Source organism: Dendrobates tinctorius, unplaced genomic scaffold (assembly GCF_039654945.1).
Source record: "Dendrobates tinctorius isolate UK_male_01 unplaced genomic scaffold, ASM3965494v1 ptg000011l, whole genome shotgun sequence".
Lineage (NCBI taxonomy): Eukaryota > Metazoa > Chordata > Amphibia > Anura > Dendrobatidae > Dendrobates > Dendrobates tinctorius.
Genome location: NW_027361679.1, coordinates 59,375,001 through 59,390,832, shown reverse-complemented (window position 1 = coordinate 59,390,832; position 15,832 = coordinate 59,375,001). Strand labels below are relative to the sequence as shown.

Here is a 15,832-nt window from a genome sequence, read left to right as displayed (position 1 = left end):
CGGTGACTTAGTGTCATCCTTTTCAAAAAAAAAGGCAAGGAAACAAAAATTTTAATTACCTATGGTCGTTTTTGTTTTGTGTTATTGATTACTTTGTATATATTTGTCCTATACAACTTCTCAGAAAATTAAAGAGTTAGGAGAGAGTTAATTAATCATTGTTGTTGTGGTTTATTTTGCTCCTAAATTTATATCCCAAGTTTTCATCTGCTACCAAGAATGGTAGGGGCGCAACAAAATAGTTTCGCCTAGGGCGCCGTAATCTCTCGGGCCGGCCCTGGGTGTTTTATATGCATCGCCATCAAATTCTATACTGGGGCATGATGTAGAAGATCATATAATCTACATTCTCTACATTGTGAAACACTGGAAGGTCTGTTTATTCGCAAAAAAATAAATATCTTGTTGACTCAGCTATTGCTGCTAGTTACATTCTGTAGGTATGACTATAGTATAAATGTTACATAACACAGGACTTTATAAAAGAAGAATAATGTCATTGTACTGTGACGCTACGGAGCAATAGAAGGCTTATTCTTTAGATGAATCAGGAAACATACTTGTATTTATTTGCCAAATACAGAACACTGCTGTTACATAACGTACCTTTATGTACACTTCCTCAGTCGGAAACTGCAGTATAACTTCTGTCCATTGTGTCTGGCTGGGATATTTGTCAGTCACCGATGACAAATGCTTCAGATCTATGCTGTCAGTAAACTGTTTAGGATAAGCAATACAGTTAGGTAAGTTACATATATAAAACCCACAGCTCTTAATCTTACCAATAGTTGAAATAACAAAACATATGAACCCGCTACATGTATGGGTAGACCACAGCCAAAGGTAATTAGTAGTGATGAGCGAGCATACTCAGTAATGCTTGTTACTCGCCTGAGCATCGCTGTACTCGCGGTACTCGGCGAGCGCCGAGCATTTCCGTGTTTGCTTGGCGGGAGTTCGGGTCCCCGTCCTGCAAGTTTGGCGCTCTTTAGAGCGCCAATCAACATGCAGGGATTGCCTGCCACGCACTGTAATGCCGCAGCCATCTTGGTTGTGGTATTACAGTGATTGGCTGGCCGAACAGCGTCAATAGGTCTATATGAGACCTGCCGCCGCCTGGCTCATCACAGTCACCTCCGGAATCAGACAGTGTAGGGAGACTTGCTGGCAAGATAGGATCAGATTTGGGGGTTTATAAGTGTGGGTATACCATAATAGAATACACAAATCCAGCTTAATCAACATTCCTTCTAAGGACTAATTATGGGGTATATATATTGCAGTGCTAGGTACGCAGGGAGTGTCTGTGGGTATATAGATATCAGTAGCAGGCAGGCATTGTATGTGGCATACTTCTTTGCATACATCAAGAGGGTCCATTCCATTACTGTCTGCTTCTGCCTATTACATATATTGACCGTATGTACATAGCACCAGGTATCAATGGCCAGGAATATTTTTTTTTGCATCTTAATCCTGATTATTCGAAAGCAATGTATAGCCCCCCTTTTTTTCTCTATTTGCTTGTTGACACTGCTGAATACAACCAGATCCTTTTCAAAGTACAGTGTGATAATCCAGCTATTTTAAATGGGTTTGCCTGTCCCAGCCATCACGTCTGAGTGCGCAGAAAATTCTGCCATTTTTGTGGTACTGTAAAAAATTTTGGGAGTGTCTTATATAATTTTTTAACCCCATTTTGCTGCCCAAAAAATATTTAGCTGTCAAAAAAATATTTAACTACAGGGCAGATATTTTACACGGGTTTTGTCCGATACACAGATCATATATCATTGCACTCAAATTTGTGCCATTTCAGGCCTCCATAGATTTTTTTTTGTTGTGTCATAGCCTACTTATTGACACAATTTAACTGGGGAAAAAAAATACAGGCCAGATATTTGAAAGTGGGCTATCTCCGTCAGACGCCTCAACTATCTGTGGGTTAGAAATTGTGGCATTTCAGGCCTCCATTTAACTGCTTTTGCTGTGTGTTACCCTAGTTTTAGACACTATTTTGCAGGAAAAATCAAAAAATACAGGCCAGATATTTTACAATGTGGTATCTCTGTCAGACACCACATCTATCTGTGGGCTACAAATTATGGCATTTGAGACCTCCAATCAACTGTATTGGCGGTCTGTTACCCTAGTTCTATACACTATTTAGTTAAAAAAACAAAAATATATTTTGCGATAACAAACAAAAAATACAAGCCACTATTTTGCATTAAAAAAAATAAAGGCCACATATTGAACAGTGTGTTATCTCCGTCAGACCTGTCATCTATCTGTGGCCTACAAATTGTGGCATTTGAGACCTCCATTCAACATTTTTTGCTGTCTGTTACCCTAATTTTATACACTATTTTGCGTTAAAAACCAAAAAATACAGGCCACATATTGAACAATGTGGTATCTTCGTCAGAAGTCTCATCTATCTGTGGGCTACAAATTGTGGCATTTGTGACCTCCATTCAACTGTTTTGAATGTCTGTTACACTAGTTCTATACACTATTTTGCATAAAAAAAAAATACAGGTCACATATTGAACAATGTGGTATCTCAGTCAGATGCCTCATCTATCTGTGGGCTACAAATTTTGGCATTTCAGGCATCCATTCAACTGTTTTTGCTATGTCTTACCCTACTTTTTAACACCAGTTTGCTAAAAAAAAAATTGTTGCCTACAGTCCAGATATTTTAAACTGTGATTTTCCCGCTCACGGATCACATATAAGTTCGCTCCAAATTCAGCCATTTGTAGTAAACATGGAAATATTATTATTTATAATGGGCAAGGCGTGTGGCAAGGGACGGGGAAGTGCACGTGATGTTGATGGTGCAGGTAGAGGCTGAGGCCGTAGGCAAGCTGAAATTGTGCCACAACAAACACCCATATCTTCTCGCCGGACCTTCCTGTCTGAAATACTAGGGGACCACAGAACACCACAATTGAGCCCAAAGCAGTGTCAAAAGGTTGTTGGTTGGATAGCGGATAATGCTTACAGTCACTTTGCCACCACCACCACCAGCACCCTGTCTTCTACACTGTCAAGTCTGAGTAGCTGTGAGTCTGGATCATCACACTGATCCTCCTTCCTCCCGCCAAGCCGAGTGCCCGGAGACAACTGATCCTACACTTGGACACTCCAAAGAGCTGTTCACTTTTCCATTTAAAGATTCGGGCCTCTCGCCTGGTCCACTTGAAGCGGTGCAAGATGAGATCGCATGTAGCGATGCCCAAATATTTGAGCAGCCACGGTCACAAGAAGGCAACAGGGGGAACGTGTCACAAGAGGTGGACGAAGATGAGACGCAATTGCCAGAAAGTCAGGAGGAGGACCAGGGTGCGGAAGTGGAATGATATTGTAACTGACCCATCCTGTCAGGAGGACCTGCAGAGCGAGGACAGCACCCCAACAGGCAGGAAGAAGCAGTGTGGTGGCTGCAGACAGAAGGCGGCCAACTGTTCCTTGTAACACTAACACAACAGAAGTTGGCAGTACTGTTAGGTCTTCCTGAGTCTGGTTGTTTTTTAAAAACTCTGCCGATAATGCCAAACAGGCCGTTGGCACCACCTGCCATGCCCGCATTAGCAAGGGTAGCAAAACTACCAGCCTGACTACCACCAGCATGATCAGGCACATGGCAGCAAAGTACCCGACTTTGTGGGCCAAACCCCAGGATCCAGGAACAGTGTCTGCGGGTGACACAACTGCTTCTTCCACTGTTGTGTGTGCAAGGCAATCCCCTGTCCACGGTGCATGCCAAGATGTCTCCTGCCCTGCACCTGTCATTGCGGTCTTCAGTTGTCTATACCCCAGTCATTGGAACGCAAGCGGAAATACGCAGCCAATGCCCCACAGGCCACAGTACTAAATTCACACATTTCTCATCTGCTAGCGCTCGAAAGGTTGCCTTTTAGGCTCATGGAGAGGGAATCTTTCTGCAACCTGATGGCGGTGGTTGTCCCAAGGCACTCGGTCCCCAGCCGCCACTATTTCTCCCAGTGTGCCGTCCCGGCATTATGCAAACACGTATCCCACAACATTACCCATGCCCTCAACAATGCTGTTACTTGGAAAGTTCACCTAACCACGGACACGTGGACAATTGCTTGTGGGCAGGGATGGTACATCTTACTGACAGCACACTGGGTTAACATAGTGGAAGTGGTTACCCAGTCGGAACTTGGGATGGAACACATCCTCCCGACGCTTGCGGACCCTACGTCAATCAAGGTTGCCCCCACAGTCTACAGCTCCTGCATCTCCTCTCTCCATCTCCGAACTGAGCACATAATAATAATAATCTTTATTTATATAGCGCCAACATATTCCGCAGTGCTTTACAGTTTAACAGTTTCAAAACATAAGTCATAAGTAACAACGTTAACAATATAATAATTAAAGCAAAATAAGACGACCCTGCTCGTGAGAGCTTACAATCTACAATGAGGTGGGGAAGATACAAAGTACAGGTGTGTATTTAGAATGGTGTATTTACAATGATGGTCCAGCCATCTTGAGGGAGTGAGGGATGTCACATCAGTCACAAGCTGGAAGCATTGCAGCACAGCCTCAGCCAAGTGGCAACAGGCTGTGCTGAAACTATTATGCTTAGGTGACAAACCGCACAATGCTGAACAGTTGTGGACAGCTCTGAAAGAGCAGGAAGATTTGTGGCTGACTCCGCTGAACCTACAGCCAGGCATGGTTGTGTGTGACAATGGCCGGAATCTGGTGGCGGCTCTGAGGCTAGGCGAGCTCACACACGTACCATGCCTGGCCCATGTGCTTAACCTCGTGGTTCAGCGGTTTCACAAAACCTACCTGGAGCTGCCGGATCTGCTTGTGAAAGTACGATGCCTCTGTGCCCATTTTAGAAAGTCAGCTACAGCTTCAGCCGCCCTTGCGATGCTTCATCAGCGTTTGCAGCTTCCTGCTCAACGACTGGTGGGTGATGTCCCCACGCGTTGGAACTCTACACTGCATGTGTTGGAAAGAATTTGTGAGCAGAAGAGGACAGTTGTTGACTACCAGCATCAACAAGGCCATTGGTATTCAGTTCAGACTCCACACATAAGACCTCAGGAGTGGACATGGGTGTCAGACATATGCACCATCCTACAAAACTTTGAGCACGCCACCAAGATGGTGAGAGGCAATGACACCATAATTAGCATCACCATCCCGCTTCTCTGCATTCTGAAAAGCTCTCTGCTCACATTGAAAGAGGATGCATTGCAGGCAGAGCACGATGAGATGGAGCAAGGAACCATGCAGGGTGATTACACACAGCCCATCCTCATGTCATCCCATCATGAATTGGTTGACAATGAGGAAGAGGAGGAGGAGAAAGAACAGGAGCTTCTTCTGTTCAGCGTGGATGGCCTGATGACAGGAAGGAGGAGGAGGACAGCATGGTCAGTCATCCTGTTGGTGAGGACACGGAAGTCTTGCTTGTTAGCAGTCTGGCACGCATGGCTCACTTTATGTTGCGCTGCTTTTCCCGTGACCCTCGCATTATCAAAATTTTCAGTGACACTTGTTACTGGTTGATGACACTTCTAGACACATGCTACAAGGAAAGCTGTCAATCTCTTCTTCCAGAGACAGATAGGTGTACTAAAATATTACAGTACCAAAAGGCCATTGTTGCGGAATTATTAAAAAAAATCTCATCTGAAAATGCATGCGGCAGAGGTCACAGTTCGGTGGTCAACCAAGGAGTACAGGTGAGAGACACATCTCAAACACAGCAGAGGCAGGGGAACACTGGCAAAGTTCTGGGAGAGCTTTCTCAGACCCTCCCGTCACCCTGATCCAGAGGCGCGGGATACTCTCACAAGGAGTGCAAAGTTTGGGAAGATGCTGAGGGAGTACCTTGCTGACCGTACCAACGTCCTCCGTGATTCCTCTGTGCCTTTTAATTATTGGGTATCCAAGCTGAACACGTGGCACCTTGGAGGTCCTTGCCTGCTCTGCCGCTGGCATTTTGTCAGAGCGTGTTTTTAGTGCCACTGGTGGAATTATAACTGATAAGCACAACTGAAAATGCTGACAGGCTGACTCTTATAAAAATGAACAAGGGTTGGATTGGGTCACACTTCTCTACACAACCGAATGATAAAAACGAAACATAACCTCCAATGCAGTGTCTTTTTTGGGAGGTGTATTCCCATGCACATCGTCACACCCACACATGGGTATACGCTTCCTGATTTTGGCTATTTGGTGTTATTCTCCTCCTAATCCTCATCATCCACCTCTACTAAATCACCATGGTGACCATGGTCCGTGATGCAACAGCCAACTTATTGTGTAAACGGGTGTTTTTGGTGTCCTTTAAAAAAATGTTTACACAGTATGTTGATGTGTACCCCCAAGGGGGAAATGTTTGTCAGCCCATACACTTAGTGACCAGCTCCTTTAAATTGGGAAAAGATTTTTAGTAGGCCATCCTCCACGTCTCTTCCAACACCACCACTAGATCACCAAGGTGAATGTGTTCCGTGATGCCAAAGCCACTATAGTTTTTTGCAAGGGTGTTTATGATGGCCATAAAAAAAAATATTTACACAGTAGGTTGATGTGTACCCCCCAGGGGGAAATGTTTGTCAGCCCATACACTTAGTGTATGAACATTACAAGTATAGGAGACCCGCTCCTTTAAACTGGAAAAAAACATTTTTCTGTGGCCAACCTCGACATTTCTTCCTTGGGGGATTGGAGTGTGTGCAAATTTTGGGCAGGCCTTGTATTCACTTCATGGGCAAACTTTAGGTGACTTAAAAAATCATAATAATGGGAACTTTGGGTTCATGTGACCATCCAGTACGTGTGTTCAAAGGCTTATTGGGGAGTGTGTAACTTAAGTGCAGGGCAGGCCTGCATTCAATGCATAAGCAGACAGTATGGGAGTACCAAATGAATAATGTGAACTTGGTTTTCATGTGGCCATCCAATACGTGGGTTCAAAGGCTTATTGGTGTGCGTGTAACTTTGGCGCATGGCAGGCCTTGCATTCAATGCAAAGACAAACAGTATGGGAGTACCAAATGAATAATGTGAACTTGGTTATAATGTGGTCATCCAGTACGCGGGTTCAAAGGCTTATTGGGGTGCGTGTAACTTTGGTGCAGGGCAGGCATTGCATTCAATGTATAAGCAAACTGTATGGGAGTACCAAATGAATAATGTGAACTTGGTTTTCATGTGGCCATCCAGTACGTGGGTTCAAAGGCTTATTGGGGTGCGTGTAACTTTGGCGCAGGGCAGGCCTTGCATTCAATGCAAAGACAAACAGTATGGGAGTACCAAATGAATAATGTGAACTTGGTTATAATGTGGTCATCCAGTATGTGGGTTCAAAGGCTTATTGGGGTGTGTGTAACTTTGGTGCAGGGCAGACCTTGCATTCAATGCATAAGCAAACAGTATGAGAGGACCAAATGAATACTGGGAACTTTGGTTGCATGTGGTCATGCATATGGTCTGTTCAATGGGTTGTTGGGGTGCGTTTAAATTTTGGGCAGCCCTGCCACTCACTGCATACCCAATAACAGTATAAAGGACCCACTGTTTAATAATGGGAACAAGAAAGCATAGCCAGTTGATGGCTATCTAAGAAAAGTGAGGTTCGACTGCTGGCCCTATAAAAATAGCCTTTGTGACTTTCAGAGTCCCTCTTTCATAAATTAAACAGGATGTGTCAGATGATGTGTCACACACCACATAGCCAAATAAGGTGTTAAAATGACATTTCCCAGTGAATACATTTGTCTTGGTTGAAAGCAACGGTAAAGTTGAAAAACGCATCAAAAACGCTAGGTGTGAACATTGCCCAAGTGGTGGAGGAACATTTTTGTTTTGGGTTATTTATTTTGCCTTACATACAAATCATTACCCTGGAAAGGATGTTCCTTAACATATTTCCCAGGAAAATCCATTTTGGTTTCGTTTTTGTATGTTTTATTATACGTCTCTAAAGGTGGCGTAAGTCTCTGACAACATTGTTCACAGCTGTGACCTGGGAGTCAGCAATGCTTCCAGGGGTATTTCCCATGATATTTCCATGTCATTTGAGCACTGTTTCCATCAATTTCAGACATTTTAGACCCTAAAAGGACCCCGGGAGGGGTCGCGGCAAAAATGCTCAGTTTTCCCATAGACTTACACTGGGCTGATCTGCCACAAGATTTAAAAATAGAAACCGTATTCAATAAAACTCTTATACTGGAAAAAAGATGGTGAATTTATTGTAATAATCTATTGAAGAATGGTTGTACACTCCTTCTTAATCATCTGCCAACCCAGATTAACAGTTCCTCAGTGTCCCTCCTCCCTGTTGCTGAAATCTCATACTGCTCAGTAAAAGCTGCTGATGAGCTTTTTGATTCTATAGCTGGACTCATGAAATGTTCATGATTATAGAACAATACTGACATGGATTTTTAAAGTAAATTTACCAGACTGATCATGTCTAAGAGGTCTATTTACTTATTTAAACAACTTGCATAGTAAATTCTAGTAACATATCTGTTTGAAATATATTGATGTGCTCTAAACACCATGAATGTGATCTACCAGTTACTCATGCGCACAACAATTTGAAATGCTTTACCATTAATGATGTGTCCCACCAGGTATAGATGTGCTTCACAACTTATCGATATACTTCATAATTTGTAATATGTCCTACTGTACTAGTTTTCAATGTGTTCATAGAGTTATTGCTGTTTCCTCACAATTATTCATGTTTTTTTCCAGCTGATGTTCTCTACTATTTACATATGTGTTCCAGTTCCAGCGATTGTCAACATGTTCAACTAGTTCTTCCAATCAACCACTAATTCACGTATTCTACCACTTACAGATGTGTCCTATTGTAGGAGGAGGGGCCCCCACCGAGTGTCCGGGTCGGAACCAATGGGACCGTCATCTAGGTTCCTAGGGGGTCTGTTTCCGGGGAGCAGAGTTAGGGGACGGACCGCTGAGACTTCCAGGATAGTTGGGGGAGGAGCCTATATAAAAGGGGCGGAGGACGCCAGTCAGAGTGAGTCAGCAGAACGGGAGAGAAGGAGCAGGAGACCATGGGGGGCCAGGGAGCCAGAGCCTCCTGCAGTAACCTGAGGACAGGGACAGAAGGGAGACTCTCGGTGGACCGCAGGGAGACGGCGCCGAGCCAACCGACAGAAGATCGCCGCTTCTCAGCCGCCCGCGGCCATTGCCGCTTCGCTACAGCCTGCGGCTGCGGCCTGCCCGCAGCCACCCGCGGCCGTAGCCGCCTCGCTCGTTCGTGGCTGTGGCCTGCCCGCAGCCACTCGCGGCCGTCGCCGCCTCGCTCCAGCCCGCGGCTGCGACCTGCCCGCAGCCATCCGCGGCCATTGCCGTTCCACTCCTGTCTGTGGCTGCGGCGTGTCCATTGCCGCCCGCAGCCGCCACCCCCTTTCCAGTCCGTGGTAGGGGCTGGGCCGTCGCCCACCGCGGGTCCCCTAGTGCAGCTGCCGCCTGTGCCGGAGGCCTACCAACCGCCACTCAGCACCGCCACTCAGCACCTGCTGCTTGCCCCTGTCCGGGGGCTGCGGCCTCCACTCTCCCACTCCCAGGCGGTATCCCGCTGCCTCCGCTGGGGGGACATTCCGCCAAAGAACTCTTCTAGGGTCTGTTGTGCCCCTGCTTTGTCTGGGCGTCGGAACGCCCGAAGACTACACCAGATCCTCGGCGGCTGGGCCATAAATACTAAGGACCCGTAGTCGGCCATACCGTGGCCCTATAGTGACCGGCCTTTGTCGGAGTAGTCGTGTTCTCATAATTAGTATTTTCTTGTATCTGGTCCCTGCGAGGACAATTGCTGTTAACTTGTTTCGTTGCTTAGGATAGCCCTACCGGCATCTATCTATAAAAGTTACTACCTAAAGTTTAATCCGTCTCGCGTCTCATCACTGCATCCTGCGTACCTGCCATTACCACAATATCACTTATTGATGTGTCCTACCACTTATTCATGTATCCTGCAACTTATAGATGTGTCCTGTCATTTATACAGTGCCTTGCGAAAGTATTCGGCCCCCTGGAACTTTTCAACCTTTTCCCACATATCATGCTTCAAACATAAAGATACCAAATGTAAATTTTTGGTGAAGAATCAACAACAAGTGGGACACAATTGTGAAGTTGAATGAAAGATACATGTGGTATCTTTATGTTTGAAGCATGATATGTGGGAAAAGGTTGAAAAGTTCCAGGGGGCCGAATACTTTTGCAAGGCACTGTAGATGTGTCCTATCACTTATTGATGTGCCCTACCACTTTTACATGGGTACTGCAACTTATTAATGTGCACTACCACTTCTTGATGTGTCCTGTCACTTACAGATGTGTCCTACCACTAACTGATGTGTCCTATCACTTATATATGTGTCCTGTCACTAACTGATGTGTCCTATCACTTATAGATGTGTCCTGTCACTTGTCCTGTCACATGTGTACCTATCTTTAACATTGGTTACGCAGGCCATGCTGATGTACGTGGATACCTCCAGTTGCGTCATTTTGACGCTGCGCTGAACTGCGTCGAACGCAACATGTTGCAAAATGATGCAAGCGGAGGCATCCGCATACAGTACATCTGCATAGCCTGCGTACCCAATATTAAAGGTAGGAATGCAGGACGCAGGCAGACGTAGGCGGAGCTGATTGGAAGATGTTTGGGAGTGGGTGGGGCTTAACAGAGGAAGTACGCAGCCCTCCGCAGCTCTGCCCAATGCAAGTGTGAAACCAGCCTTATAGATGTGTCCTGTCACTTATTGTTGTGCACTACCACTTATAGATGTGTCCTATCACTTATTGCTGTGTCCTTCCAACCCTTAGATATGTCCTGTCACTTATTGATGTGTCCTGTCACTTATTGATGTGTCCTGTCAGTTATTGATGTGTCCTATCAGTTATTGATGTGTCCTGTCGCCTATTGATGTGTCTTGTCAATTATTGATGTGTCCTACTACTAACTAATGTGTCCTATCACTTATTGATGTGTCCTACCACTTAGTGATGTGTGCTACCAGTTATTAATGTGTCCTGTCACTTATACAGTGGGTATGGAAAGTATTCAGACCCCTTTAAATTTTTCACTCTTTGTTTCATTGTAGCCATTTGGTAAATTCAAAAAAGTTCACTTTTTTTTCTCATTAATGTACACACTGCATCCCATCTTGACTGAAAAAAAAACAGAAATGTAGAAATTTTTGCAAATTTAATAAAAAAGATAAACTGAAATATCACATGGTCAAAAGTATTCAGACACTTTGCTCAGACACACATATTTAAGTCACATTCTGTCCATTTCCTTGTGATCCTCCTTAAGATGATTCTACTCCTTTGTTAGAGTCCAGCTGTGTTTAAACTGATAGGACTTGATTTGTAAAGGCACACACTTGTCTGTATAAGACCTCACAGCTCACAGTGCATGTCAGACCAAATTAGAATCATGAGGTCAAAGGAACTAGTCAAGGCGCTCAGAGACAGAATTGTGGCAAGGCACACATCTAACCAAGGTTACAAAAGAATTTCTGCAGTACGCAAGGTTCCTAAGAGTACATTGGCCTCCATAATCCTTAAATGGAAGAAGTTTGGGACCACCAGAAGTCTTCCTAGACCTGGCCGCCCAGCCAAACTGAACAATCGTGGGAGAAGAGCCTTTGCGAGTGAGGTAAAGAAGAACCCCAAGATCACTGTGGCTGAGCACCACAGATACAGTAGGGAGATGGGAGAAAGTTCCACAAAGTCAACTATCATTGCAGCCCTCCACCAGTCAGGCTTTTTTGGTAGAGTGGCCTGACGGAAGCTCAGTACCAGACATGAAAGCCCGCATAGAGATTGCTAAGAAACACATGAAGGACTCACAGGCGATGAGAAATAAGATTCTCTGGTCTGATGAGACGAGGATAGAACTTTTTGGTGATAATTCTAAGCGGTATGTGTGGAGAAAACCAGTGTCATGATCCATGCTGGATCAGGACTGATAAAAAGCACAGGTAACCTTTTTTTTCTTAAGCTGTGCTTAAGTTTGTTTTTTACCCCCGGTGGCCATTAGGATTATTGCACTGTGGTGTTGTTTGTTCTAAGTTTGCCCCCGGTGGTGGTGAGCGTCATTGCACTCTGGTTTCTTTAGTAAATTGCACATGATTATAATGCAGGTGTGATTGCTCTGCAATAAAAGAGTCACAGGTGTTGCAATCAGTGTTGGTGATAGTGTTCATTTCAACCATCCTTGGTGGAGGAAGGAGCTTTAGAGCGTTCCTTGCAGCACTGTCTTAGCTCTGGTGTGGAAGGAGTCATAGGGGATTTCCTTGTAGCTCTGACAGATCTTGGTGGCAGCGTTTCATTATTAGAGCTGCATTCTGGTGGTGGACTCTGCTGCCAGGAGCAAGTGCAACAGAGTAAAGCTAAGTGGTGTTTCCCTGTTTGTGTTTTTCTTAGTGTGTATTAGTACAGCGGTGGGGCCAGTGCCTGCGCCACCCAGCTCCCTAGCAAGGGATAGGTGTAGGGTGTGCTAGGGCGACAGGTTCCTGATCGGCATAGGGAACGTTAGGAGCGTTAGGGACACTGACTCAGGGGGTGCAGGAGGTCTCCACGTCCCCTTTCCCTATAGCAGGGCCCACCGTTGTAACTGTTTCCCCTTTCGCCGTGTCTTGTTGTTTTAGTTACCGGCCTGCGGGCCTTGTCACACAGGACAGTATCACGTGCCGCATCTTGTTGTTTTAGTTACCGGCCTGCGGGTCGCTTCACACAAGACGGGTGACAACCAGGCACTGCTCATCACCTGCCCAATACAATCCCAACAGTGAAACATGGTGGTGGCAGCATCATGCTATGGGGTGTTTTTCAGCTGCAGGGATAGGACGACTGGTTGCAATTGAAGGAAACATGAATGTGGCCAAGTACAGATGAAAGCACTCTGGAAACCTCATCCAGAGTGCTCTAGACCTCAGACTTGGCCGAAGGTTCACCTTACAACAAGACAATGACCCTAAGCACACAGCTCAAATAACTAAGGAGTGGCTTCAGAACAACTCTGTGACCATTCTTGACTGGCCCAGCCAGAGTCCTGACCTAAACCCAATTGAGCATCTCTGGAGAGACCTGAAAATGGATGTCCACCAACTTTCACCATCCAACCTGATGAAAATGGAGAGGATCTGCAATGAAGAATGGCAGAGGTTCCCCAAATCCAACAATTTTAACATGGTGCCCCCAAATCTCTTCCTCTAGCACACCAAACAGCCACACCAACGGGTTAAGAGGTTAAGAGGAACAGGAGTGCATATAAGGGAGGTCAACAACGAAGTGACCTCTTTCCAGAAGGATAGGATAATTGGGCACCCCCACACCATATGTATAAAATCCGCATCAATTGTATGACATCTTGGGCCTTCTGAAGATTGAGACCACCCCATTCTAAATAATTGCAACGGAGTCAGATAAGACTGGTGTACTATATATAGTTGAGTCATCCTGTTATTAGCCGACGGAGACACCATGGTTGGAGATTCAAGAATCTCTTCCCAATCCTCATCTTGAATGTCAGAGATGAGATTTCCATTTCCCTCCTATTGTCAGTGAAACTGAATCGGTACCCACGGACAACATACAGTATGTGTATATAAAGCAGAAATAAGACCCTGGGGGCCTTGTGACTTAATAATCCCTATTAACGCGAATTTATATTGCATAAGTTTGATTGAATTGCTGATCTAAGCTGTAGATAGCAAAAAAATTGGGACCTCGGGATACTATATTTGGTTTATATTTGTTCAAAGGTATTCGTATAGATCATTGACCGAGGAGACGTTATGTGAGACCCAGAATTGAGTAAATCGGTGATTTAATAACATTGGAAAATAAGTATTATTCCATAATGGCATTTCAGCTATGATGCCAACAAAACGAACCACTTGTTTAAATTTTCTCCAGGCCGACCTAGCCAAACGAAGCAGGGGTAATAATCCAGGGACATTAGGTTTATCTATTTCTAAAAAGTCCAACAAGCAGTAGGTCCCTGCAGCATGGGCCAAATTGCTCTCCTAATTAGGTAGATAATTATTGGGCATCCATTTACTCAAGGCTCTGCTCTGCCCAGCCAAATAATATAAAAAGAAATCCGGGAGCACCGCTCCCCCACTCTGTCTAGACCTAGGTAAGGTGGACAGTTTGAGTTTGGGTCTGGTCTTTCCCTATATAAAGGATGAGGTCAATGAATTTAGACCTGAGAAAAAGGATTTAGGAATCAATACTGCACTATGTTGGAGGGAATAATTAAGCTTTGGGAGTAGGATCATTTTAATTAAGTTAATATGTCCAGAGACAGATAATGGTAATTTGCTCCAAATAGCGAATTTGAGCTTTACAAGTTCCAACAGAAGCAGAATATTGAGTTGTAAATCAAGTTTACTGTTTTGTGGTATATTTATTCCCAGGTATTTAAAATTAGTTACAACAGACAGTGAAGATAACATTTCAAGGTGATCTATTGGACTGTGGAAGAGAGGCATTAAAGCGGATTTATCCCAGTTTATATATAATCCCGAATAATTACTAAATTTGTCTATTGTGGCAATCACATGTGGTATTGTTTCTTCTGTGTTATCCATGAATATCACCATGTCGTCAGCATATAAACCAATGGTGTCCAAACGGGAGTCAAAGGCCTTAGCTGCGTCTAACGAGGCCAAGGCCCACATATTATCTGGCACCAGGGAGCTGTACTGAACCACCGACTGGACTCTCCTAATATTAATAGATGTATTCTTCCCGGGCATATTTACAAAGAAGAGAGAAGATATAGGCCACACATTGGGGATCACCCAACATAGGATTTAGAAAAAAATATAACAATCTTTATTTAGACACACAAACCAAAACACCCAATCGTTAAAAACATTAAAATTGGTCACACGTGTGACATGAAAATCTAGGCTCAAAATAGAGCCAAACCCTCATGGCTCCACATTCAACATGAAATAACTCAATAGAGAACCAAATGTGTATATAGATAGCATACCACAATATAAAGGCTTTGCATAAAGACTAGTTCATAAGAACAAATGAATGCACATACCATAAATACAAATGATGGCAAGTGGTCACAAATGAGTTAAACAGCACTAAGACAGCATGTATTGTGCATACAGATGAAAATGATTTAAATCATGTAGCAGAGAATATAATATGCCTGCAAAAAACATGCTTAACCAGCCCAAAAACACTATCCGGCTTGAGTAGCCCCCTAATACAATGATATTAGCAATATCCTAAAGGGGTATGCATGCTTCCCTAAGAATAACTCAAATTGTCACGATTAATCAGGCATGCTAAAATTAGATAGCACAGGCTAACAATAGCCGCCTGCAAAGAATACTGAGCTCAGCTTTAAATTATTTATATAAAAATTACGAATTAGAGGTGAAGTGGAGCCTGAGCGTCCCGAGACCCGACGCGTGTCGCCACCAGTTGTGGCTTCGTCAGGGGTACTGACTGTTAGTTGTGTCTTTTATACATCAATTAGATTAGTAATCGAGCGCAGCTGCGCTAACACCTACGAAAGAGGCTGTAGGACACATAGACGGCTAGCGGCCAATGATTACATTGTATAACCCCTGTCAGGGCTGAATTCTATCCAGAACGCAGGTGCCAGCGTACGTACTCCGAAAGTGACTGGCACGGTATAAGATCTAAGATTTGTCTGACTCATTGCGCTTACGCAGGACAACCGCTATTCACAGCTCATTCCAGAGAGAGAAAAAAAAAAGGATTGTATCAATAT

At 44.4% G+C, this 15,832-nt stretch overlaps 1 protein-coding gene across 2 annotated transcripts in view; it reads right to left on the bottom strand.

Moving 5' to 3' along the window:
* STAP1 (signal transducing adaptor family member 1) overlaps window positions 1–15,832 on the bottom strand; it is a 153,785-nt gene that overhangs the window by 63,427 nt on the left and 74,526 nt on the right. For both annotated transcript variants that reach the window (XM_073542587.1, XM_073542591.1), the window contains exon 3: window positions 607–720. In XM_073542587.1, coding sequence (XP_073398688.1) covers window positions 607–720 — 114 coding nt within the window. The remainder of the gene's footprint in view (window positions 1–606; window positions 721–15,832) is intronic.